The 23,061-nt window shown below is 37.3% G+C and overlaps 3 protein-coding genes across 7 annotated transcripts; all 3 read left to right on the forward strand.

Annotated features, from left to right (window-relative positions):
• Window positions 1-2,253: 2,253 nt before the first annotated feature.
• LOC109102998 (NADH dehydrogenase [ubiquinone] 1 subunit C1, mitochondrial-like) lies at window positions 2,254-3,334 on the forward strand. Its single transcript, XM_019116322.2, has 4 exons — window positions 2,254-2,479; window positions 2,869-2,972; window positions 3,057-3,129; window positions 3,238-3,334. Exons 1-3 carry the CDS (start codon window positions 2,434-2,436, stop codon window positions 3,114-3,116), a joined length of 210 nt encoding a protein of 69 aa, XP_018971867.1. The 5' UTR covers window positions 2,254-2,433; the 3' UTR covers window positions 3,117-3,129; window positions 3,238-3,334.
• A 1,273-nt stretch (window positions 3,335-4,607) lies between these two features.
• Window positions 4,608-15,931, forward strand: LOC122139628 (calphotin-like). Of its 5 annotated transcripts, none has more exons than XM_042738205.1 (8): window positions 4,614-4,832; window positions 7,688-7,788; window positions 7,882-7,987; window positions 8,739-8,756; window positions 10,839-11,174; window positions 12,938-14,016; window positions 14,264-14,314; window positions 14,610-15,931. In XM_042738205.1, the coding sequence occupies exons 1-7, from the start codon at window positions 4,751-4,753 to the stop codon at window positions 14,297-14,299; spliced, it is 1,758 nt and encodes a 585-aa protein (XP_042594139.1). In that variant the 5' UTR covers window positions 4,614-4,750; the 3' UTR covers window positions 14,300-14,314; window positions 14,610-15,931. The 5 variants fall into 5 exon arrangements, with proteins under 5 accessions (XP_042594141.1, XP_042594144.1, XP_042594142.1 ...); XM_042738206.1 differs by having other exon boundaries at window positions 4,615-4,832; window positions 12,938-14,023; XM_042738210.1 differs by lacking the exons at window positions 12,938-14,016; window positions 14,264-14,314; window positions 14,610-15,931 and adding an exon at window positions 10,349-10,379 and having other exon boundaries at window positions 4,609-4,832; window positions 10,839-10,975.
• Window positions 15,932-16,333: 402 nt separating this feature from the next.
• LOC109102499 (ETS-related transcription factor Elf-2-like) lies at window positions 16,334-23,044 on the forward strand. Its single transcript, XM_042738211.1, has 9 exons — window positions 16,334-16,637; window positions 17,455-17,601; window positions 17,712-17,907; window positions 20,089-20,181; window positions 20,314-20,424; window positions 20,564-20,647; window positions 20,726-20,918; window positions 21,042-21,317; window positions 21,707-23,044. Exons 2-9 carry the CDS (start codon window positions 17,527-17,529, stop codon window positions 22,248-22,250), a joined length of 1,572 nt encoding a protein of 523 aa, XP_042594145.1. The 5' UTR covers window positions 16,334-16,637; window positions 17,455-17,526; the 3' UTR covers window positions 22,251-23,044.
• Window positions 23,045-23,061: the final 17 nt, after the last annotated feature.

The following is a 23,061-nucleotide window of genomic DNA, read 5'->3' on the forward strand; positions in this document are numbered from 1 at the left end:
GTATACAGTGTGTAAATGTAAAAAAGTGCTTAATGTAATGAGGTGTCTTGCAGGATTGGATTGGGGAGCAAGTTTTTCAGCTCTGAAATATATTTATATTGCACTAATAAGGTCTAAATTAGATTATGGTTGTATTGTGTATGGGTCAGCAGCAAAATCTGTATTAACTGAATTGGATGTTGTGCAGACACAAGCTTTAAGAATATGTTTAGGGGCAATCAGAACTTCCCCAGTGTGTTCACTTCAGGTTGAAGCAGGTGAAATGCCTCTATGGCTACGAAGGAAACATCTGGTAGCCAACTATTGGATTCATTTAAGAGGGCATGGGGACAATCATCCAACAAAAAAGGTACTACAGAATTGTTGGGAGAAGGAGAGGAGGAAAAAGGAAAGTTTTGGTTGGACAGGAGATGTAATAGCAAAAGAAATGGGTGTATATGAAAAAGAATTTGCTAGTACTGTGGTGTGGACTAACAAGCCAATCTGGACAATGGAAAAATACAAAGGTGGACATAGAGCTGTTAATAATAAAAGGATGCAGTAGGAGTACAGATATAGTTAGTGAATATTATAGATATATGGACAATATGTACAAAGATAGTATTCAGATTTTTACAGATGGATCAAAGGATTTACAATCAGAGACAACAGGATCTGCTGTATATATTCCTAGTCATAATGTGTGAATAAACAAAAGAACATCTGACAGCTTAAGTGTGTATACAGTCGAGTTGTATGCAATATTACTAGCATTAGAATGGACTGAACAATCCGGATGGGACAACATTGTAATATGTAGTGATTCTGTTTCTGCCCTCATGAGTATAAAGTCTGGTGTGACTAGGAACCCATCAGGAATTACTTTATGAGATTTTATTTACAAACTCAAGAATAAGTAGGCATGGGAAAAAACATTACATATTTATGGGTACCAGCTCATGTGGGCATACAGGGAAATGAGAGAGTAGACAGACTGGCAAAAGAGGCAACAAAAAAAGGAAATATTGATGTCAAAATTAAATTATCAAAAACAGAAGGGAAGAGTTTAGTGTGGAAAAAGATAATGGAAAAATGGCAGCAGCAGTGGGATAATGAAATCAAAGGGAGACATCTGTACATGATACAAAATAGGATAGGTATTTGCAAGTTAAACAAAACTCTTCATAAGGAACAAGTCATAATAAACAGACTGAGGATTGGACATTGCAAGTTAAACAAAACTCTTCATAGTATAGGAAAACACCCAACAGGATTATGTGATGAATGTCAGGAGGAGGAAACAATTAATCACATCTTTATATCATGTAAGAAATACATACTAGAAAGGCAAGAGTTCAAGAATCAGCTACAGGAAATAGGTATATTAGAATATAATGTTAAAAATATAGTAACATATGGAAATAATGACCAAGGACGGAGATATTTGTTTAATTTTCAAAGGAGAACTGGACTGGAAAGAAGAGTTTAAATAAAAAAAAAAAAAAAATAAAAAAAAAATAAAAATTGAGTAAGCTTGAATGAGACAACAGATGGCAGTAATGCAACACTATGGATGCCAACTGCCGTAAAAATCCAATGAAGAAGAAGAACATTTAGGATTGACCAGGGGGCAAGGAAGTCGACCGGAAGTTGAAGTCGGCCGCGTGCCGCCATCTTGTAGCAGAACTTCACTTGCGTTAGCAACCCATTGACTTCCATTCATTTTTGCGTCACTTTGACAGCGAATAACTTTACATCTGAGGCGTTTAAAGACTCTATTTGTTCATTATTTATTTCTAAAGATACACGACAATGTATAAAGGGCTCCATTACCTTCTATGTTACATTATGGCCCCGTAGAAACAGTTTTTGTAAAAATAGGCTAACGATTGCGTCATAACCACTCGACTCTCTGTCGCACAGTAGAGAAATTACCGTACAGACAGGAGGAGAAGCTCGCAGGCAATCGGGGAGACGTCAAGAGATATGGCGTACTGGCGTTACATTTTAAAATACTATACAAAATAATTAATCAGAATACTTACTCCTGCTCACTCACGCCAAATAACTCCCCGCTCAAGCTCGCCGTCTCTGCAAGATTAACGATGGCAGTTTGCACGCACAGCTACTAGAAGGTTTACATCTGTCAGACAGGTTGCTGACGTCATCAAGTTTAGTTTGAGTCTGCGCGTCAGAAACGGAAGTGCTAAAAATCGCTAAAAACGGGCTTCACTTGTCTCAATTGAGTTCCAATGGGGTCGCTGTGTCCATTTCTTTTACTGTCTATGGGATTGACATGACCACAGAATGTGAGAGAAATAAAGGTATATTAAATGTGTTATCGAGTCATTCGTTCGTGGTCGATTACTCTACTTGCCACTAGGTCAGCCACAGGAGCCAGGAAAAGTAATCGAGCAAGGATCGCATTTCGTCTGGGACAGAAACGCTGCCAAAATGCCTGTTGGTCGGTTATTTTTGAAGACTTCAGCTGTCAATAAGAGTGAGTACGACAATGCAAATTATGCTGGGCGTACATTATATTCTAGGTACATTTGTTTTATTCGCCTTATGGAAGTTTGCAAAGCAGTGTGGCCTGACCTTGCCTAGCTTAGCAAGACTAGCAACACAGCAGCCAATACATTAGTTTCATCGCATGATGAGTTATTCATATAAGTAATAAATTGCACAATTTTAGAATGCATTTATAATGCCCATATATTATGTTTTAATTGCCATTACAACAAAGGACAATAAATATTTGAAAATATTTTTTGACATTATTGTTACATTAATGCGTATTACATCTAACAAAATGAAAATATTGTGCATAATAACGTTTTATAACTTATATATATAAGTTTTGAGGTTTGCTTTTCTCTCTCCTTTTAGTGTTTAGCAGAAATTCCTTTATAGCTTCCAAACCGGATCCCTCCAAGCCAAACATGCTGAGAGTAGGACTAGCATTTGGGAGCACAGCTGTCTTGTGGGCATTGGTAACTCATTTTGAATGAACTCTCAAACATACACACAAACATACTTTTTTGATATTTCTAAACACTCTCTCTGTTCCGCACCAGCTGTTTAAACAGCACCGCACTGATGTGCATGAGTACAAAACGAGGAATGGGTTAGAGTAATTCATGAGGCCATGTAAGTAAAACCATTTATATCTCTTTATTCAGTGTTAATGTCACTTGTAAATTTTGTTAAGTGATGCCATGCTTATGATGTAATAGTGTCTTTTTTCCCCCTTTGTAGGGCAGCAGTTGCTCTGTGCTTTGTGGACCTTCTGTTTTTCCTGTTTCAGTGTTCATCTGCTTGTACAATAATGTTTATTAAAGATGTGTGTATATAACCTGCCTCTAGTCACTCTCTCTTGACTCCAGCAAACATGAGTTGCAGAGATATAAATATAAGTTAAATATATGGTTTAACTTTTTCCCCTTCAATTAAGTCTAATGGTGTGGTTTATAAGCAAAACAATTACAGCATCATTCTTGAACTTTGTGTATGCTAGTTAAGTAAAATCCTATGGTTAATTCTTTCCACGGGATCAGACTTTTGAAAGCAACATTCGGTGACAACAAACAAGTGCTGTTCCAAGATTCAGTTTTATATATTAATAAGAGTCAGGTTAATGTGGTTAGGAAAAGCAAGTTGAATATTTGAGTAAAAAGATTGCCTTTGTACAGAGGAGAACATACAGTGCCTCTTGAAAGTTTGTGAACCCCTTGCAGAATCAGTGAAAATGTGAGTCATTTTAACAAAATAAGAAAGATCATACAAAATGCATGTTTTTTTTTAATTTTATTTAGTATTGTCCTGAGTAAGCTATTTTACATAAAAGATGTTTAAATTTAGTCCACAAGACAAAAAAAATGTCTGAAGTTATTAAAATGACCCCATTCAAAAGTTTGTGAACCCTTGGTTCTTAATACTGTGTGCGGTTATCTGGATGATCCATGACTGTTTTTTGTTTTGTGATGGTTGTTCAGGAGTCCCTTGTTTGTTCTGAACAGTTAAACTGAGCTCTGTTCTTCAGAAAAATCCTCCATGTCCTGCAGATTCTTCAGTTTTCCAGCATCTTTTGCGTATTTGAACCCTTTCCAGCAGTGACTATGATTTTGAGATCCATTTTTTCATACTGAGGACAACTGATGGACTCAAACACAACTATTAAAAAAGGCTCAAACATTCACTGATGCTCCAGAAGGAAACACAATGTATTGACAGCCAGGGGGTGAAAACTTTTGAACAGGATGAAGATGTCCAAATTTTTCTTATTTTGTAGAAATATATATATATATATATATATATATATATATATATATATATATATATATATATAAAATCAATACTTTTATAGCAATAATTTTTTTTTTTATTATTATTTTTTTTTTTTTTTTTTTTTTTTTTTTTTAACATTTATTCATCATTTAGCACTGCCCTTCGGAAGCAGCAGAAGATACTTGCATGTTTCCCGAAAAACAAATTAAGTAAATTAAATTAGGGAAATGTTTTGTTATTGCTGGTGCCATGATTAAGAGTGGCTAAAAAGACTATCTGAGTAAATATAGATATTTTTGCGATGTAAATAGCATAAATTAAACAAACAATGTGATTGGTAGCGTGCCACGGAATCCCAGCAGTGGGAGGATCCAGACAAAGCGCGTTCTCCTCCCCTCCACTGTCTCCACACTTTCACAGTCATTCATTGCGCCTCCATTGGACTCGTTTCGCACGCTGCTTTCCTCCTGTGGCAGTTTGGACGATGTTTGCGAGCAGAGCAGCCTGGCAGAGGTGTGGGCCTCTGGCGCGACAGTCCCTGCACCGCGCGCAGCTCAATAGAAATGGTGAGCAGGAGCGTATGCGTCTCGTAAAGGTTTATTCTTACTGTAAAGCATGTAATTTGCATGGCGTTTTGGGCTTTAATTGTGATATTTCACACATTTCAACTTTTGCTTACAATGAAAATGTGCTTGAGCGAGCTGTATCATAATATTTTTCAAAAAAAATACTATTTTTGGAAGGGCAGATGGCATGTGGTTTAGGGTTAAGAGGACATGAAGGTCAGTCTCAACATCGGATCCTATTGGTGCTCCACATTTTTAAAAGGCTAACTGTTAAGTTTTTAGTGCCAGACAGAAGTTAACGTTACACGCCTACTATACTAACACATGTTCGGACTGTCATTTGCAGGGAACATAATGTACACCTCTCAAACCGCAGCCTGGCACCAAGCACACAAAAATGTAGCCATCTTGGGCACTGCAGATCTGCATTAAATAATCATTTTGCAGAGATGCATTGGAAAAAAAAATACATTGACCATTCATGTGCATTTTAAACCATGCGAAAAGTTAGTTGTAGACTCTTGAACGTGATTGGATTAATGATTGTTCTGTCAGATTCATTCCTAACTGGAACACTAAATGGATTATGAAACACGAAATCGCGTAATAGGAAATCAGTTGAAATTTGACGTTTGGCATCATGGTGTAAGTATTCATACTGCTTGATTTGTGACCTTCAGTGTTGTGAGGGTGTCTTAGTATGTTTCCACGTACAGCTCGCGTGATTGTGTACGTGGTCGAGCTATAGACGCAGGCGCGCGGACCTATGGCTGCTGTATGGCAAGCCGTTTATATTTAAACTTTAAAACTTATTCTATTTTCATGCTACGAGTACATAGTTGTAGTTTAGCTAGTTGTATCCATTCCGTTAGGTACTAATATTATGTTTTTAGGTACTTATACCTTTAAAAGATATCAGTATTGTTTCATTAGATATGCTACTAATAATTATTACACTGACTGATTTTTTTAAAAGTTGTACATAAAACTAAAAGATTATTAGAGTATGATTTGCAAGACTATGTTAAATTCTACCTTATTATTATGTTTAATTCAATATTACTTGCTGTTTGTTTGTAATTATTTGTGAAATTTTCTAGCAATTCAAGTTTCACAGTAAATGCTATCTTATTTTTTTTTCCAGGGTGGATAATAGTTAGGGATTAGTAGACCCCTGTTGGGAAACCCTGGTTGTTTAAATAAACACGCAGACATTCTTGAAGTGAGACATTTGTCTGGCCTTACAGGGCTGTACTTGATTGTATTGGTTAAATGTATGTGAAAATCAATGTTCGGATGTTTGTAATGCAGAAAATAAGAATATTACATGAAAATGTTGAAATAAGCATAGATATAATCACACAGTCTGTCCTGTCCACTAAATATCTCCTCAAATAGCCATGAGCGGATGGACAGTAGGCCTACGCTTGTCAGATACCACTTGCTTAAAGCCTTTCATTGTAATTCGTGTTTGCTCAGCCGTTCCGGTATCAAGCTGTGATTAATCTCTTTGCAGAGGGAGATTTGCTGGTTAGCTGGGTTAAAAAGTTCATGGGTTTCAATTTTCAACAGACATGAGGTTGAGTAAATTGTTGCAAATGGTGAATTTGTAATGTAGTTGTTAAAGTAAAACAATATTATTGGAAACTTAAACTTGTGGAGTAAAATAAATGTGACCGACTGCAAACAAGGCAACTTTTGGTAACTAAAACATTGTTTTATTCATTAATTCATTGTTTTATGCTGCATCCACACCATTAGGTGTCAGTATAAGACCAAGATGACTGCCATATTGTGATTATTTTTATTTATATTAATTCTTTTTGTAAATATTGTGTGAAATATGAGTTTACTATCATCATATATCTCTTATTTGCAGTTGTTAAATGGTATTATGTAAATATAGGAATTATATCAACTATTTCCAACCTAAATTAGATATTGTCATCAGCATCTGACATTGAAAAAGTTACATTGGTTCCTAGTAGTCTAACCGAGCATGTATCGCTTTCTGTTTGGTTCACCCTTTGACTCCTGGGAAAGATTAACAGATTAGCTGGTATAAATAACACAGAGGTGTCTAGAACCTATTTACTCTAGCTGGGCATGAGTGACTGGATTATCTTAGTGAGAGTATTGAAGATACTCCTTAAAACGTCTACAAAGTTTGTGTCAGAATGATCTTCGCCCTCCAGTCCTGATTGGGCTGCACTGATGGATTTCTAAATTTAAGTTGCTCTCTGCCCTCTAACTTTTTTTAGGACAAGGAACTGTCAGCACTGAGGAGAGGTTTTTCGTGGTGATTGAAGCACAGAATATAAAATTAAATATTTGGTGATAAGCAATTATCTATGTAAGAATACAGAAAAAATAATGCATAATTATTTTTATGTATTGAGAAATAATTTACCAATATGTATAAATGCACAACTGCTGCAGTAAAACTTGTATATAGAGGGTTACAGACCTGAAATTTCTATTTTATTTTGAGTCCACTTAGTACTTCGCATCCATAGTGTAAAATGCTGTTCACTTAAGAGTACCTTCATCATATTTCTGAGCTATGGAAATAACGCAATAAATATCTAGCTGAATGCTGACAGGAATATTTACAGGTACCTAAAACCGTTGCCCAGAATCCATCAGGCGGTGACCTACTGGACACAGAGCAGCTCTGGTTTGACTGCCATGAAGCTCAATCTGTGTCAGACACTTTGACTAAAACATTATTATAAAACGTATTTTAAAGTTCTGTTAAAATATTAACTCGATTCAATCTTGAAACTGAGAGGATATCTTTTACATTATTGCCTAACATCCCAAATCTTTGTGTTACTCCCCTGTTCTCTATGCAGTAGTTCCTCGGAGGCTCATGTCGTCAGGTCCTGGCGGCTCAGGTGAGAATTTCCTTTATGTCGTCCTCTGCGGTGGAGCCTTCGCAGGTGCCGTGGCATATGTAAGTATGATTAAAATTCAAACCATTGATAATATAGTTTGATGTCAGATCACTTGTTAAATTAATCAATGTCTTTATTGAATTGTCTGATAGGCTTACAGAACAGTTGCAACAGACCACGCACGTTTTGTTGTTCGTGTTTCTGAAATTGATGCTCGTCCCAAGTCTGACTGGAAACCCAGACCATGGCCACCCAAGAGTAAGTCTCACCTATGGTCTGGTTAAACCTCTGATTTTATTGTTGTAATTTAATCAGTGTCACTTTTGGGATTCAGGTTTTCCTATGGCCTGTTAAAACTAGGATACAAGAGTAGGAACCATTTACCTGACTACAGGAAGTTGAATACTAGCATAGCTGTCTCAGGATGAAAGATAGAGGCATAAGGTCATATACAGAAAATCTTGTTTGACATATTTAATGAAAACAGTGCTATTCACTCAGCGCTGGTAGTAACCCTGTGAATTTCATTCTCAGTGCCATTAGGAATGCTGATCTACATTGTCAGCTAATGTCTGTATCCAAAAATATGAGATCTAATAAATAATACATTGCAGCCCTTCCAGTTGGGGTATGTGGAAAACATTTGGCACTCTCTCACATTTATCTTGTGGTCAGAACAGTAATGTTAGACAGCTGAAAGTTGCCCTCTTAGTTCCCCCTCACAGTCCTGCCAAATCCACATCCACCAAATTAAATAACTGTATCAAATCCAAGCGTGTCTAACACTCCTGCATCTGAGCCAAACATTATTAAACTGCCTTATCTAAATGACAGCAGCATTAAAAATCTCTCTCATTCAAGTATTATAAATAAGGGGATATTATGTTTTGTAATGCAGTCTGATATTAGTGAGTGACTGTTGATAAAGTTTTATACAGCCGCTTCAGGGTTCATTGACATTTCAGATTACTATGTGCCATCATTTAATTTTTGTTTGTTTGTTTTCTAGGTGGGGAGAATGGCAATGGTGAGTTCATGTGTGATCTTTTATGTCATAATTTCTCCATGATGTACCATAAATAACTTTTAACTTATTATGATATTTGAATGGACAAACTACAGCTCTGTCTTTTAAATGTTTGTGTAACACATCTGTTTGCCTCAAAACAAATGGTCCATTTAGTGAATTTTCCTAAAACTAACTTGTGCTTTAACTTGCATGGTCTGAACTGCTGCATAACGAGTATTTTTGAGAGTTATTACTGGAACTGTATTATAGCCTTGGTTTCTGAAAGTCAAAGGTTAACTAAATGATGACGCACCCTACTTTTCAGTCTCCTCCCATTTAGTCGATCCTGATACCTTATTGGCTCCAAAACACTTGGCACATAGGTTATGACCTGTTCTGATTAATATTTGCTATATGCCAGGTAGGATCATCAAAACTTAAGTTTTGCATATATCCTGCAATACTAATGATACTACAGTTGGCAGATATTGGTAGAATAATGGCTAAACTGCGATGCCAAAGAGCTGAAGCAGAAAAGTGGGCTAAACCAGACTAAACTTTTGATGAGACAATGCATTTTTATGGCATTTTTTGTCTTTGTGTTATTTGAGCTACAGCATTCCTGTAGAGTGTGGTACTTACAATGCCAAGGTCATGGGTTCAATTCCTGGGGAAAGTATGATCTGATAAAATGGATACCTTGAATGCAATCACTTTGGATAAAGGCATCTGCCAAATGCATAAATGTAAATGTATGATTTGATTTAAGGAGTTGTTCTCATGTCACCCTTCTAACCCACCTAATCCCCTGATCCTACTTGTCGGAAAGCCTGTTAATCAGAACTGGGTGGCTTTCTCTTTGACACTGTGTCACTTTCCTCTTGAATAAACTGTGTATATGATCCATCTGCACCCCTGTGCACTCACATTTTCTCTCACAGCACTTTTCCCAACTTACCTACCTGTGCTCCTATTTTAATGACTACAGTCCAGTCCAGAAAGACTTGCCAGCCAATATAAACAGTTTTATACTGCCTCCAACATGTTCTCTCTGCCCAGTCCATTAAGCATGTTTTATAAGATTGTGCTGGTTTTAAATAATTGAGAATTCTTTTATTCAGTTAACTCTTTTGAAGAGATTTTTAACAGAGTTAAGTCAAATACAGTTTTGGAGTTTTTAGCAAAAATAAATTATAAAAACATGATATAATTCAGCCATAATATTTCTCGTTATGAAAATATCCATAGAAGCTGGAATGGAGTTAAACACAAACAAACATTATACTGTGGTCTTTCAAATGCCAAAACAGAATATTAAACCACGAACTCAAAGCTTTACCTTATCTCTTTCCTAATTGTCTCTTTGTTCTGACTCTTTCCAGACAGTAAACTAATTCGGACAGTCTGGGCTGGTCACCTATAGTCTTCAGTCAGAACTTTTTGGATGATTCTCTTCTGAGCTAAAGTTGTTATGAGTCCTGCTTTTTCCATTGAACTAATATTTTTTTATTCCATTGATTTTTAAAACCTTTATTTAAGGGTGAGTTAACTAATTAAACACACACAACAAATCTCCTTTGGTTGTTATTCTGTTTTGCTGGAATTCACAGAGTTGCTGGTACTGCTAACTTTGAACAGATGGTAAGGCTCAACCATCTTTGTATTCCCTCTCCTCACCTGTCCTCCCAGACCCTTTCTACCTGTTGTTTCTGTTCAGTTTCTCTTTTTACTCTCCCTCCTCATTCTTGGGTTTTGCATGCTGCCTGCAGTGATTGGCTTGTGTGTGATTTTGACAAAGCTAGATTTATATTCCCAGTTTAGCCATTTATTGGGGTTTCCAGGAGATTTGATAAGACGGATGTGTGTGAGACATTTTGAAAGGCATGGTGGCAAATGTAAACATTTTACTGTGGATGTACTTAACCGCACTGATGTTCTTAGGTAACTAGCATAAATATAATTATATTATTGCATAATATATTTGAAATATAATTTCAAACCAGTCATTTCTATGTGAGATTCAAAAGTGAGTATGTGTGTGCTAAAAATGAAAACGTGGCTTTATGCCTAATTTTTCTTTCTTCTCTGTTGTCTGTTTAGAAGAAGCTAGTGCAGAGGAAGGAGAGGTGGCAGAAACTGTAGAGAGCGCATCCGAGGAGGATGTTCCTGCTGAGGCACCTGAGGTCTTGCTGGAAACAGCCGAAGCCACCAGAGGGAAGGCAGGAACTCTTGAGACCGTTGTGGAAAAGGTTGCTGAGACGGTTGCAGAGACTGCAGAGGTGATCACTGAGGTGGCAGGGGTTGTTCATGAAACCGCAGAGGAGGTGGCAGCGGTGGCAGAAGAAGTGCAGAAGGTAGCAGAGAAAGTAGAAGCAGCAGCAGAGGCTGTCGAAACTCCTGTTATCCAAGCTGAAGAGCCGGCTTCAGAGAGCAACGGTATGCCACCAGCCCCCCAAGAGGAGGCAGTAGCAGAAGCTACTAGTACAGAGTCCTAAATGGCTCATGGGTACTCAAACACTCACCCACACACACACAAGATACGAAAGACTCAAATGTCCTATACAGCAAAATGGCCACTGTCTCACTTTATACAAACATGTTACCCTTACATCCAAAAAAGAACAAAACATAGTACTTGAACAAAATTAAGAGAGGTTTTATTGCTCAAATACTGCAGGTCTTCCTCATTTTTTTACTCCCTTGGAAGTAGATTCTTTATAGTCATAAACTGAAGTTTTAAGGTGCTCAGAGACACATGAACTAAATGACAGTGTATGTGATTAACTGTATAGTCTTCATCACACTGTACCTCCTCTTTTTGCATCGATGTGTTAAACACCAGGATTTGATGCTTGAGTTGCAATAATGTCATCCCGCTATATAGCACACAGCTTATTGTGTATATTTTTATTCTGTTCCTGGATTTTGCTGGAAATATTTGAAAACTTATATAAATTATAACTTGAACAAAATTATAAATTATATATTTTTTCAAGTATTGATAACTGTAGAAACCACTGTGAGAATACAAAGTTGCTGCTTTTTGTCACATGTGACCAAACATTCCAGTGGACACACTTCAGACCATCTACTCCTGTTCTCCTTCTTACTCTTAGCTTCACTCTCAATCTTCTCACAAATCTGAGCCAGCCCTCTGTCCTGCCTTATCTTCTATTTAAGGCACAAAAAATAAATGTGCTATATAGTTAGTTATTTGTTGTTTTGTAATAACTGGAACAGTTCAGTCGAAAACGTGCTTCTCTGCCAGATATCACTTAGTTGGTACACGCCAGTTAAAACTGTGAAAACTGTGAGTGTTTCGCTCCCTAGCAACTAGGCCAGATGTGTTTCTGTATTAGTTTTCCCTTTATATTCCTCTGTATGACTGAACTGACAAGGAACTCAGTAACTTGCCAAAAAGGTCATGTGTGCTGGATTACACTGCTCATTTATTTGGAAAAATGCAATTGTGTAATAAAAATAGATAAGGGATTCAAAGCCAATTAATAAAATTAAATTGATAAATACCAAAAAAATTCTGTTTAATTTTTTTTCCTGAAAACATTCTGCTTTTACAAACTGAAATATAAAATCTTAAACACTGACAAGTTCATCCTCTGTTTTAAAAGTAATGTTTTAAAATGCTGCATTTAGTGTAAAGGTCCTTGGTGTTGTACATTATAACCTATAATTTAATCTCTACATAGGGAGTTGTTTTATCTCTTAACTTTTGTTGTAGTCATACTTGTGGTATGCCCCTTTCTAAGTGATATTTGGCAGTAAAGCCTCTTAATGTATGTTCTGAATGATAAATGGAGATGCATAATGATACTCACTGAAAGTCTCTTACATTCTGTGAAATGCAAAAATAGACACCATAGATCAGACCTGAATGCACTTAACTTTACTTAAGCTACTTAAGCTCTTTTCTGTGTTGTTATAACTATCACTAATGAAGTGGGGATGAACCTCTGTACTCTACTATTAGTAGTCTCATTTCTATCTTTCCTATTTTGTCTCTCTAGATTAATCTTTTATTTTAAACTCCAGTCACACACACCAAGAAATGACAATTTATAAACAATTTGAACTTAAAATTGACAGTTATAAAAACTTTAAATAAGTCAGTTAATACCTCAAACATCTAATGTCTGTTTTTTGTGTGTGTGATTATTGGGTGGCTTGATTATGTCTTGTAGGGTCGGTTAGCACAGCAGTAGCAGAAACAGTAGCGCTGGCTGCTGCCTCCGTGATCGAGGCTGTTCCTGTGGAGTCTGTATCCGTGGAAGATGTGTCCGTTGAAGCTCTACCAGAGATGCCCACTGAGGTTCCTACAACAGATCATTTGGCTAAAGTACCAGTAACAGAGGTGGCACCTGTTGCTCCAGTGATGGAGGAGGAGCCAGCTACTCTAGTAGCAGAAGCACCAGATACCACTGTAATAGAAGAGCCTCCGATAGCAGAGCAATTGTCCATTCCCCCAGTTTCCCCTGTTGTAGATGAGCCTGTTTCCACAGTGGTGGAAGAGTCTCCAGTAGCAGAGGAGACACCAGTTGATTCACCAGCAGCAGAAGTATCTGTTGCTCCAGTGATTGAAGCAGCACCAGTTTCCCCAGTTGTGGAAGAACCAGCTGTTGCAGCAGTGGTAGAAGTGACTCCAGTTGTAAAGGAGACACCAGCTGATTCTCCAGTACCCTCAGAAGAAGCATCTGATGTCCCTGTGATAGAAGAGGAAGTTTTAGTTGCCCCAGTGACAGAAGAGACGCCTATTGCCCCAGAAGCAGAGGAGGTATTAGTTGCCCCATTGATAGAAGAGATGCCTGTTGCCCCTGTGCCAGAAGAGGCAGCCGTTTTCTTTGTAACTGAAGAAGCTCCTGCTGTTGTTGCTGAAGACGCACCTGCTGTAGCAACTGAAGAACTTGAGGAAACACTTGCAGCCAAAGTAGCAGTGGTTGAGGAAGTGAAGGCAGAAGAGGTGATTGCAGGAAATGCGTTTGTGGAGGCCCCAGTAAGTATAGTCGAGGAACAAGCAGCAAGTCCAGTTGTGGAAGTTACAGAAAGTGTTGTTGAACCAGATGTTGCAAGCATAGTGGTCACTGAGGAAGTTGCTCCAGCTGAAACGTCAAGTGCACCTTTGGAAGAGCCCAAACGAGACTACGTAGTGGTTGTCTTGGAGGGAGCTCCCAAAGCAGAAAAGAAGCCAATGGTGCTCGGTGTGTCACCCGTGACTGGCAAGATCATCCCAACCCCTGATGATGGTGAAGATCCATCGGGACAGGTAACAGGTAATCTGGTTTAACAATGCACTGCTGGTTAACTAGTTAAGAAAATAATGATGGGAGCAAAAAAATGTGGATTAACAGAATCATTGCTTGACAAATACTTGAAATTAAATGAATAGTGAATTAGCGAGAAGATGGTAAGATATATCAAGACAAAGACGTGTGCATTCTGATGTAAGTTCTTGACATACTTTGTGACATTCCTTTTATTATATAAATGTTACTTTTTAATATTGTTCCTAGGGCAAGCGCCGTATGCTTAAAGTGCAGATGTATTAACACCAACTAAAAAAGGTAACATCATATGAAAATCATGTTTTCTATGTTTGTGTTTTAATAATATAATACATCATATATTTTCTAATAATAGTAATTGAAATTTGATATTTTTATCAAATGTAATGTTTGGAAATGTAAATGTCTCTATTATATAATACTTCAATTTTTTTTTTTAAAAATATATTAAAATAGAAACCTTATTGAGCACACGAGACTGCTTTAAAAACATTAGAAAATCTTACAGATACAAACCTTTAAAAGGTAGTGTATATTGACATGATATTTTCATTCTTGTTTTGTATTTTCTCAGTTGGGAGCAGTCAGATGTCCTGGGATAGTAAACCGGTTCCCTGGTAAACAATTAGTGATGTGCCTTTCCCATTTCCTTGACCCCCTGGATTCCAGTAATCCTTACACTGGGCCCAGAATGCTGTTTCCTTCCGACTCAGCTCAAAATAATACTCTTATTTACATTGACATGCTCTCCACTGGAGAGTGGTTACTTCATGTGAACATTCACTTCACTCTGATGTGAAACAAAAGTTTTTTGACAATTATAATATGCATAAAAAGCTGTGACCTATATTTATAGCCTTTTTAAATGGCACTCCACTCTTTTTGACTCAACTGCACATTGGAGCCTATACTAGTGAACCCTACCTCAAACATTACATTATAGGACGTGTCTTGGAATTGGCATGTCAATAGTTACAACCAGCAGGGCTACAAATTTGCCATAAACACTGTCATACCTGCGTGCTGGCCATCAGTTTTCTGGTTCTCATCTGTCTTCAATCTATTTTTCATTTGCATTATTTATGAATTAACACTATTATTTTTTTTTGTACCTCTCTACCTCAGCTTGAAAAGACAGTGTTCTCCTTTTTCCAGTAACCAGTATTATAGTAACCAGCTGGCATTACCAATGTGACATGACTTGGTCAAAAAACAACTGACAAACAGATTACCTTTACCAATATAGTCAATACAACAATAAGCCATGTTACAAGTCACATTCCAGTATTCATTTCTAAAGCGAGTCTCTACAATGTCATCCAAAAGGCAGACCCCCTGCTGCACTCCTTTGCCTTTGTTTTCCTGTTCCCCCTTCTCCTGTGATTTATAAAACATGTTGTTTGGCAAATACATAAATAAATTCCTTTGCTTGATGTGGCGAAAACAAGGTCCCCAAACCTGTTACGCTAACGTTACACTTTCATTGGTACTAGTTTTGATGCTCATATAATTGGAGATTTTAGACTGGTAGACAGACATACTATGTGGATCCACAAGGGATATTAAGGTTAGATTAAAAAAATAAATAAAATTATAATAAAATAAAAAACATACCTACAACAGACCTAACAATTTTGTCTCTTATTTCCTTAATATTTCAAAAGGGACCTTATAAGTGTTATAAGTAAGATTAACACTATATAATGTAAATGTGAGGGAATAATGGGAAGTATGGTTCAGAATAAATTGTTTTCACAGGTTCTTTTCTGTTTTAAGGGTTAGGGATGTAATACACGTCCATGTGCTTTTATGGGGCTTCTCTTTCAGTTTAGGCCCTAACTAGGGTTTTTTTTTAACTGTGAATGTATGTCAAAGAAAAATAAAGGGTTAAAACATTTTTGTGTGATTGTTTCATTATCAGGTGATTCAGTGCAGATTTCTGTTTCAAATAACATTTGGGAATGACCTTATTTTGGTGATTTCAGGAGAAGCATTTTCAGGACAGTATTAGTAATAGAGATTTGTCTGAGGTTACGACTGTACAGATTGCTATTTCATTTATATTATTGTATATTTTAAATATAGCGAGGTGATGTACTACATCTGCCTGCTACCTCCCCCTGAAATATTTTCTAATTTAAATATATTATTATGATATTATTTATCGTGCTAGTATTATAAATAGTTTATTTATTGCATGATCTCTATCCCATTATTTTTTGTTTATTGTATTTTTAAATTGAGCTTATTGAAATTTTAGCGCGCGCGCACCTGACGAGGGTGTATGTGACGTCAGTTACGGTTGCTGCGCAGTTCGTCATTCAGATCCATAGACGGTAACGGGAGGCCCGAGACCAGCTACGCAAAACATTAGCTACTACACCAACGCAGCCTGTCAAAACTTATATCGTTTTATAATTTACATTGACCAGATAGATATCTGTCTATCGCATGCATGCGAGTTCTTTATCAGCGAGCCATTCGCGCAAGTTGACCAGCTTTAACATCAGTCTGTCATTAGCATGGTTAGCATGCTAACCTTATGACAGAGTGCACTCGACTGTCTTGAGGTGCACCAAACGACAAGAAATCATCACAAACGGTGAGAAATATCTATTTTTTCTATGTATACATACATAAGAGGTTAAAGTTAATTCATTTAGCCATCATTAGAAAGTAGGCGGTTTGATTTTAGCGCGGCTGTTTATGTTATACGTTACCTCAAGCGTTTGTTTAGCGATCCGTGTTTTGTTTTGTTTTGTTTTTTCTGCAAAATTTAATCATTTGTTTCTCATTTGTTTTCTGTTCACTGGTATTATTTCAAATTTGGCCACTCCTTGTTAAAAAAATAGTTGATACAACATGTTATTGCAGGAGAATGGCGCTAATTGTATGTCAGTAATATAACATAACAGACCCCTAGTCAGGGTCTAGTATCAGTGTTTACATTTTGTTATGCTTGATGGAAAACCGTGATAAATGGCACAGGAAATTAAAAGCAAAGATGGGGCATGAAATGGGCACAACCCTTAGGGGTTTTTCTTTTGAAAATGTGAATATGATTGGGCTGAGATCACTTTTGCCAACAGGATACAGGCCTCTTCCGTTTTCTTGTTTTGTTTCTGCGTGTGTGTGTGTGCATTTGTTTGCCTGAAGGTCTGCTTGTGATCTTTATTCATATTAGATTATTTCCATGCCAACTGAAAAGACATCAGATGATATCAGTAGCCTGTTGGCCTAAGTAGTCACAAGATTTAGTACAAATTATTTATTGATATAATTCTTAAATATTTTAATTTATTTACAGTGATTTGTCTGAACAGTATGTTGAGGTGTATGGTTTAAAGAGATTAATATTTTACACACAGTGCACAATGTTTTCCACACTGCATTTACCAATGACGGTTTTTATTTCTCAGGCTGTGACGTCACTCGAGGTCATCAGCAGGGGCGCAGAGGATAAGTGCGGTTCTGACACAGAGGAATGAGTCATGACCACTGTGGTGATTGTAGATGGTGGAGGGAATATATTGGAGTACGTCGCTGGAGACGAGGAAGCTCAGCAGGTGATGTCCGCACCTGTACAAAATACACCCTCTCGTATTAGAATTGCAACTTAACTAAAATCTACATTAAACACATTTTAAGGAAACTCAAAGTGTTTGTTTTTTCCCAGGAGGTTTGTCCTGATGGGGTGGAGGCTGACGGAGAGAAGGCCTGCCCTGCAGTGATAGTGGAGCAGGTGAATAGTGCTGATGTGGAGCAGTGTTATGCTGCTCAGGTGTTAGTATACGATGATCAGAATACCTACCTGGTGCAGGACGTGGCTGAGGAACAAGTTGTGGAGACTGAGTTGCAAGAGATGGGAGCAGGTAAGCAGTAATTCTCACAGTTGTTAGAGGGCTGTATTTCCATGCAAGGAAAATGTTGCATGATATTAATGTGCATCTCGTCAGTAAAGCCTGTTCTGTAATCAGTGGTAAATCTCTACACGTGCGTGCTTTCATGTGGAGCATCATTTACTACACAGAGCCGTTGTTCACTGACAAGCTGTGCAAAACCATGATAATATTTTGCGCATGTTTTAGAGATGTACCGCTGATTACAGAACCAGCTTTACTGACGAGATGCGCATTAATATCGTGCCGATATTTATCGTGCATCCCTAGTTCACTTGAAAGAGCAATCAGTGAGGTAGTCAAGTTGTAGCATTTGTTTTTTGTGCGTGTAACTAAACAATAAACCTAATTTTGAAAACCCGGAAAAACATGAGTGCATTGACTTGTTTGAATTTCCATGTTTACCCCTAAGCATGATGGTGATTTTAGATTCTTTTCCAAATATGCCCTGTATTTTTTAGAGGGCTTAATTTTCTTTTAACAGCAGGAACAACTAAAGAGGGACATCTTGTGGCGTTTTTCTGGAAGTTATAAAAGATTTGATTAGAAAAACAAAGCTTCTTGACAGTGTAATTTTTGTAGGTTTAGTACACTTGAAGCACGTGGAAAGGGTAAATATGGTATGCAAATTTCAATCTGGATGTAAACGATGGGTTTGTATTATTTTTGTTCTGTATTTTGTTTGTATTGTTTTGTTTTGATCTTTGTGCTCAAACATGCGAAATACAACATTGACTGCTCAGAATTCAATTTTCCTTTTAAAAACACAGAAGGGAAGCTTATGTATAGTTGCATTGTCATTGGTAATTATTTCATTTGTATAATATTAGAGATTATTGATCGTTTTTATACATCAAGCAGCCGGTGTGACTACTCAGTTTCACAGTGTATCTAAACACCTGTCCGATTTACTCAAAGATAGTAAACAGTTAAAAAAAAAATACATCACTCATCACATAAGTGTGTCACGTGATTTGAGGTAACGAGCACTGGGCTCCTGTTGAAGTGAAGGATGCAAAAAGCGTTTGACAACCAGGAAGTGAAGAGCAGCTGTCTTTAACCCGTGCGCCAAGTTTAATAATACGAAGTAATTTCTTGCTCTTTTGTTTTAGCGACACTTTTATTCGGTGTTCCTAGAGTAATTCGCGCTATCGGTGTTGTGTATATTTAAAATCGTTCGTTCACAGTCAGTTGGAGTTCAGATTTATTCTTAGCGGATTGATGCTGATTGTCGGAACCAGGAAGTGTGTTTGTTTTCTTTTTGCGTCTTAGACACGTTGTCTGTTAAAGTGTTTATAACAGGGTTTACGGCTTAACGGGGTTTTGTGGTAGAGCTCGAGGGTTAAAATGTTTTGTAGCAGCCGTTTAATTTTTGTTGGCTTTGATTGTTTGTTTAAATCGGGTAACGGTTCTGCACTTTACTGATGTATTTTCAAAATGAACGAAGACGACAATCAACAAATTTGTTTATTATGGTATATTTTGAAGGATAACGTGTGCGGGTTTGCTTTTTTACATTAAAGCGTCATGTAAGAAATCCGAGTTGGGTAGCTTTTGGTTTTATGAGACTAAGTCGAGATTGATGCAAAAAGCGTTGTAAACATTTTGTTTTATGAACAAGTAACGTTTCGATTTTTTGTATTTGATGCGGCGAACTATTCAAGCACTTTCGCTGGGTGCAATACATCAAATATATGATTAAAATACGCTTTTCGTTTTCGAAGTTTAGGGCGGAAGTGTACTTATAGGCGTTATAGGTCGTTGAGTGACAGGACGCCTGGCCAATGAGGGCTTAGCGTTGTTTTGTAAGCTGCAGTGTAGCCAATGAACATCGAAATAGAAGTATATTTTTTGTTTACCGCCAATTTATTGCTTTATGTACTGTAAAATTTTTATGAACACAGAATGCTCTTTTAATCAAAAGCAAGCTCAATTTTGATCTTCTTGAATAATTTTTTGGTCCTGTAACATCTGTTTTCACATTATATTCTTAGTAAACAGATAGCAAAATGTTTTTTTTTTTTTTTTTTTTTTTTCACAGAGTATTAAATGATTGTATGTATGCAATTTGTTTGCTTGTTTTTATTGTGCAAGAAAAAAAGTTTAGTTTTTTTCCCCCCTCTCTCTCTCTCTCTCTCTCTCTCTCTCTCTCAGTGGAGGTCTCTGTGCATGATAAAACTATTGAAGCAGCTGAAGCTCTGCTGCACATGGATTCACCGGCCAGCTTGCAGGGCGATCGCAGCACAGGTGAGATTTACATCTACACGTGCTCTGCATGCTGTAATACAGGCTAACCTAACCTAACAAATTACTACTACTTACTCAGTATATCACATTTGTGTGAAGAGGAAAAATAACAATAGATCTCAACCTCTGCAGAGGAGCTTTTATCTGAGGTGGAGGTTGAAGTGAGAACAGAGGATATGGGACCCGTTGCCAAGGATATTGTTGTCCTGCAGGAGACCGAATTACTGAAGAAGAAAAAGAGAGGTGAACCACGCTTTACCCAATAGCATGAACTACAGATATGTTTGGAAATTAATGCATGATTATTGCATCATATTATAGTACATTGCATTACTGTAATTTTTTTGGGAGAGATTCATTTGTTTGCTGTGATCTTCTCCAGCAGGACGAAAACCCAGAACTCCACGGAGTTTCTGTGATGGTTCTCTGGATATGGTCTATAAGAGGAAATCAAAAGACAGCAAGGGTGAGTGTTTCTGTTTGTTTATTTGTGCAAGAGTTTTTTTTTTCCTTGTGCCACAACTTCCAAGTCTGACTCTTACAGGCTCAACTACTTACCTGTGGGAGTTCCTATTGGACCTTCTGCAGGACAAGGAAACCTGTCCAAAGTACATTAAGTGGACTCAGAAAGAGAAGGGCATATTCAAGCTTGTGGACTCCAAAGCGGTGTCTAAATTATGGGGCAGACATAAAAATAAACCTGACATGAACTATGAGACAATGGGAAGAGCACTCAGGTAATGTTTTATCTTTTGTTTTAAGTTTTTTTTAGTATGTTTTTTGGACACTAGAAAATGTGCTAGCAGTCTTGATTGATCTTTTTTTTTCTCTCCTTTTTTCTTTTATTTTTTATTTTTTAGGTATTACTATCAGCGGGGCATTTTATCAAAAGTGGAAGGCCAAAGACTTGTGTATCAGTTTAAGGAGATGCCCAAAGACATTGTTTTCATAGATGATGACAATATGGATGACAGCATTGACGAAGGAAAAAGAGAATTCCCAGCTGCATCCAATCACAGCAATTCAAAAGGCAAAGGGACTCCAGTCTCTCCCTCTACTGCTGTACCTAAAATCATCAATCTAACCTCAGGACAAGATGCCTTTATGACTGTGCAACAGTCGCCAGACAACATGGTGTGAAGAGAGAAAAAAAAGCTTAAAAAAATTCTAAAAAAGAGAAGAGAGCTTAAAAAAATTCTAATTAAAAAATTTTATATATATATATACACTATTATATTTTATATATATATATATTATTTTTTATATATATATCTATGTATTTTATGTGTTTTTGTTTTATATATGGAAAAAAATATATATATACTTTTATTTCATATATAAATAAAACAAAAACACAGAATTTGGAAAGAAATAAAACAGAATTTGATGATTATTTCATGTTGCACTACAAAAGAAATAAAACAGAATTTGATGATGGGGGGAGGGTGTATTTCATGTGGCCCTATTGTGGTTAAAATTTTACCTCTTAAAATCGCACCTATCACAATGCCTTTGTTGTTTCCAGGACAGTGAGGCTTGCCATGCAGGTTCCTGTACTCATGACAACACAGGGTCAGAAAATTTCCACAGTAACGGTCAACTCTCCCACCGTCCGCTCGCCGATCCTCCCTACGGCCAACTCAGTCGCTGGGGGTAACAGCGCAGGCAAAGTGGTTCTCCAGGCCGTGCCAACGCTAGTGCCTGCTCAGGGCCAAAGCGGTGAGAGAATCACCTTGCAGCTCATCACCCTTCCCACCATGCCTGGCAAACCCGGCACTCCCATCACTCTGAGCACGCTATCCCCCTTCACCGTGCCTACCAGCAACGCCCAAGTCCTGAAGCTCGCCGTCCCCTCCAACATCTCCACGACCGCCTCCACAGCTCCTGTAACTGTGGTGACCTCGCAGCCGGGAGTGACCGTGGTCCAAAACACACAGCCAGCGATGTCTTTACAGGATGTGACTATTATTAAGGTTGAAACTCCTGAGGTTTCTGTGGATCAGACAGTTAACAGGGCTGCAGAGAACACACCGAGCACACAGACGAACCCCACGACCACACAGAGCTGAGCAAACATCAAATATCACTGCATTCCCTCACAGGAACTGACATCAATGCTTGTGACACAGATGCAAATAAAACAAGTGATGTGAAGAGTGGCTGTCTCTTATGTGGAACGCTTGTTCACACCCAACACTATAACCACCGTGTGTAGCCTGAGCCTGGGTTAGACTTTTCTTTTTTATTTCTTAAATATAGCTATTCAAATCACGCTTTGTTATAGCTTACCATCTGTGCTGTGATGCTGTAGGAACAAACCTCACTTGGTGCTAAAGAATGAGAGGAAGTCACATGGGTGAAGAGAAACTGCCAAGATTTTGATCACCTGGTAATTAGGAGCATAAAATAATATGTGCATATACATACAATTGCAGTAGTTAATGATAATAAAACAAACATCCTTAGGTCAGCTTTTTCCTCCTAAATCATTACTAAAAGTAACTGATTGTGCTTTATGTAAATATGCGATATTTTTTTTTTGTTGTTGTTGCGCTATTTTGTACCAAGAAGTGTTTTTGTTTTTTACAGTTCAAAGGAAACTGTTTTCTGAAGGACATTCAAATGTTTTTGTTTTTTTTGTCATATCAGACTTTTTCACTCTCTCTGTGCATTTATCACTGTTTTCTGTATCATGCATTCACTGCTTTGTATTTTGCAGATAATTTTTTTCACATGTACAAAAAAGGGAAAGAATGTCTAATACAGTATATTGAATATTCAATATATGAAGCATATATTTTGTTGTATTCTTACCCCAAAATTGTATCCAAGTAGATTTAAATATAGAGAATTATGCAAACAACTGGTTCTTTTTTCTTT

Source organism: Cyprinus carpio, chromosome B14 (genome assembly GCF_018340385.1).
Source record: "Cyprinus carpio isolate SPL01 chromosome B14, ASM1834038v1, whole genome shotgun sequence".
Classification (NCBI taxonomy): Eukaryota; Metazoa; Chordata; class Actinopteri; order Cypriniformes; family Cyprinidae; genus Cyprinus; species Cyprinus carpio.

Coding starts and splice junctions, on each gene's coding strand:
- LOC109102998 (XM_019116322.2), top strand. CDS start 2,434: ATGCCTGTTGGTCGGTTATTTTTGAAGACTTCAGCTGTCAATAAGA. Junction 2,480..2,868: donor GACTTCAGCTGTCAATAAGA/GTGAGTACGACA, acceptor CTCTCCTTTTAG/TGTTTAGCAGAAATTCCTTT. Junction 2,973..3,056: donor CAGCTGTCTTGTGGGCATTG/GTAACTCATTTT, acceptor GTTCCGCACCAG/CTGTTTAAACAGCACCGCAC.
- LOC122139628 (XM_042738205.1), top strand. CDS start 4,751: ATGTTTGCGAGCAGAGCAGCCTGGCAGAGGTGTGGGCCTCTGGCGCGA. Junction 4,833..7,687: donor CGCGCAGCTCAATAGAAATG/GTGAGCAGGAGC, acceptor TTCTCTATGCAG/TAGTTCCTCGGAGGCTCATG. Junction 7,789..7,881: donor TCGCAGGTGCCGTGGCATAT/GTAAGTATGATT, acceptor ATTGTCTGATAG/GCTTACAGAACAGTTGCAAC.
- LOC109102499 (XM_042738211.1), top strand. CDS start 17,527: ATGACCACTGTGGTGATTGTAGATGGTGGAGGGAATATATTGGAGTAC. Junction 17,602..17,711: donor GAGACGAGGAAGCTCAGCAG/GTGATGTCCGCA, acceptor GTTTTTTCCCAG/GAGGTTTGTCCTGATGGGGT. Junction 20,425..20,563: donor ACTGAAGAAGAAAAAGAGAG/GTGAACCACGCT, acceptor GATCTTCTCCAG/CAGGACGAAAACCCAGAACT.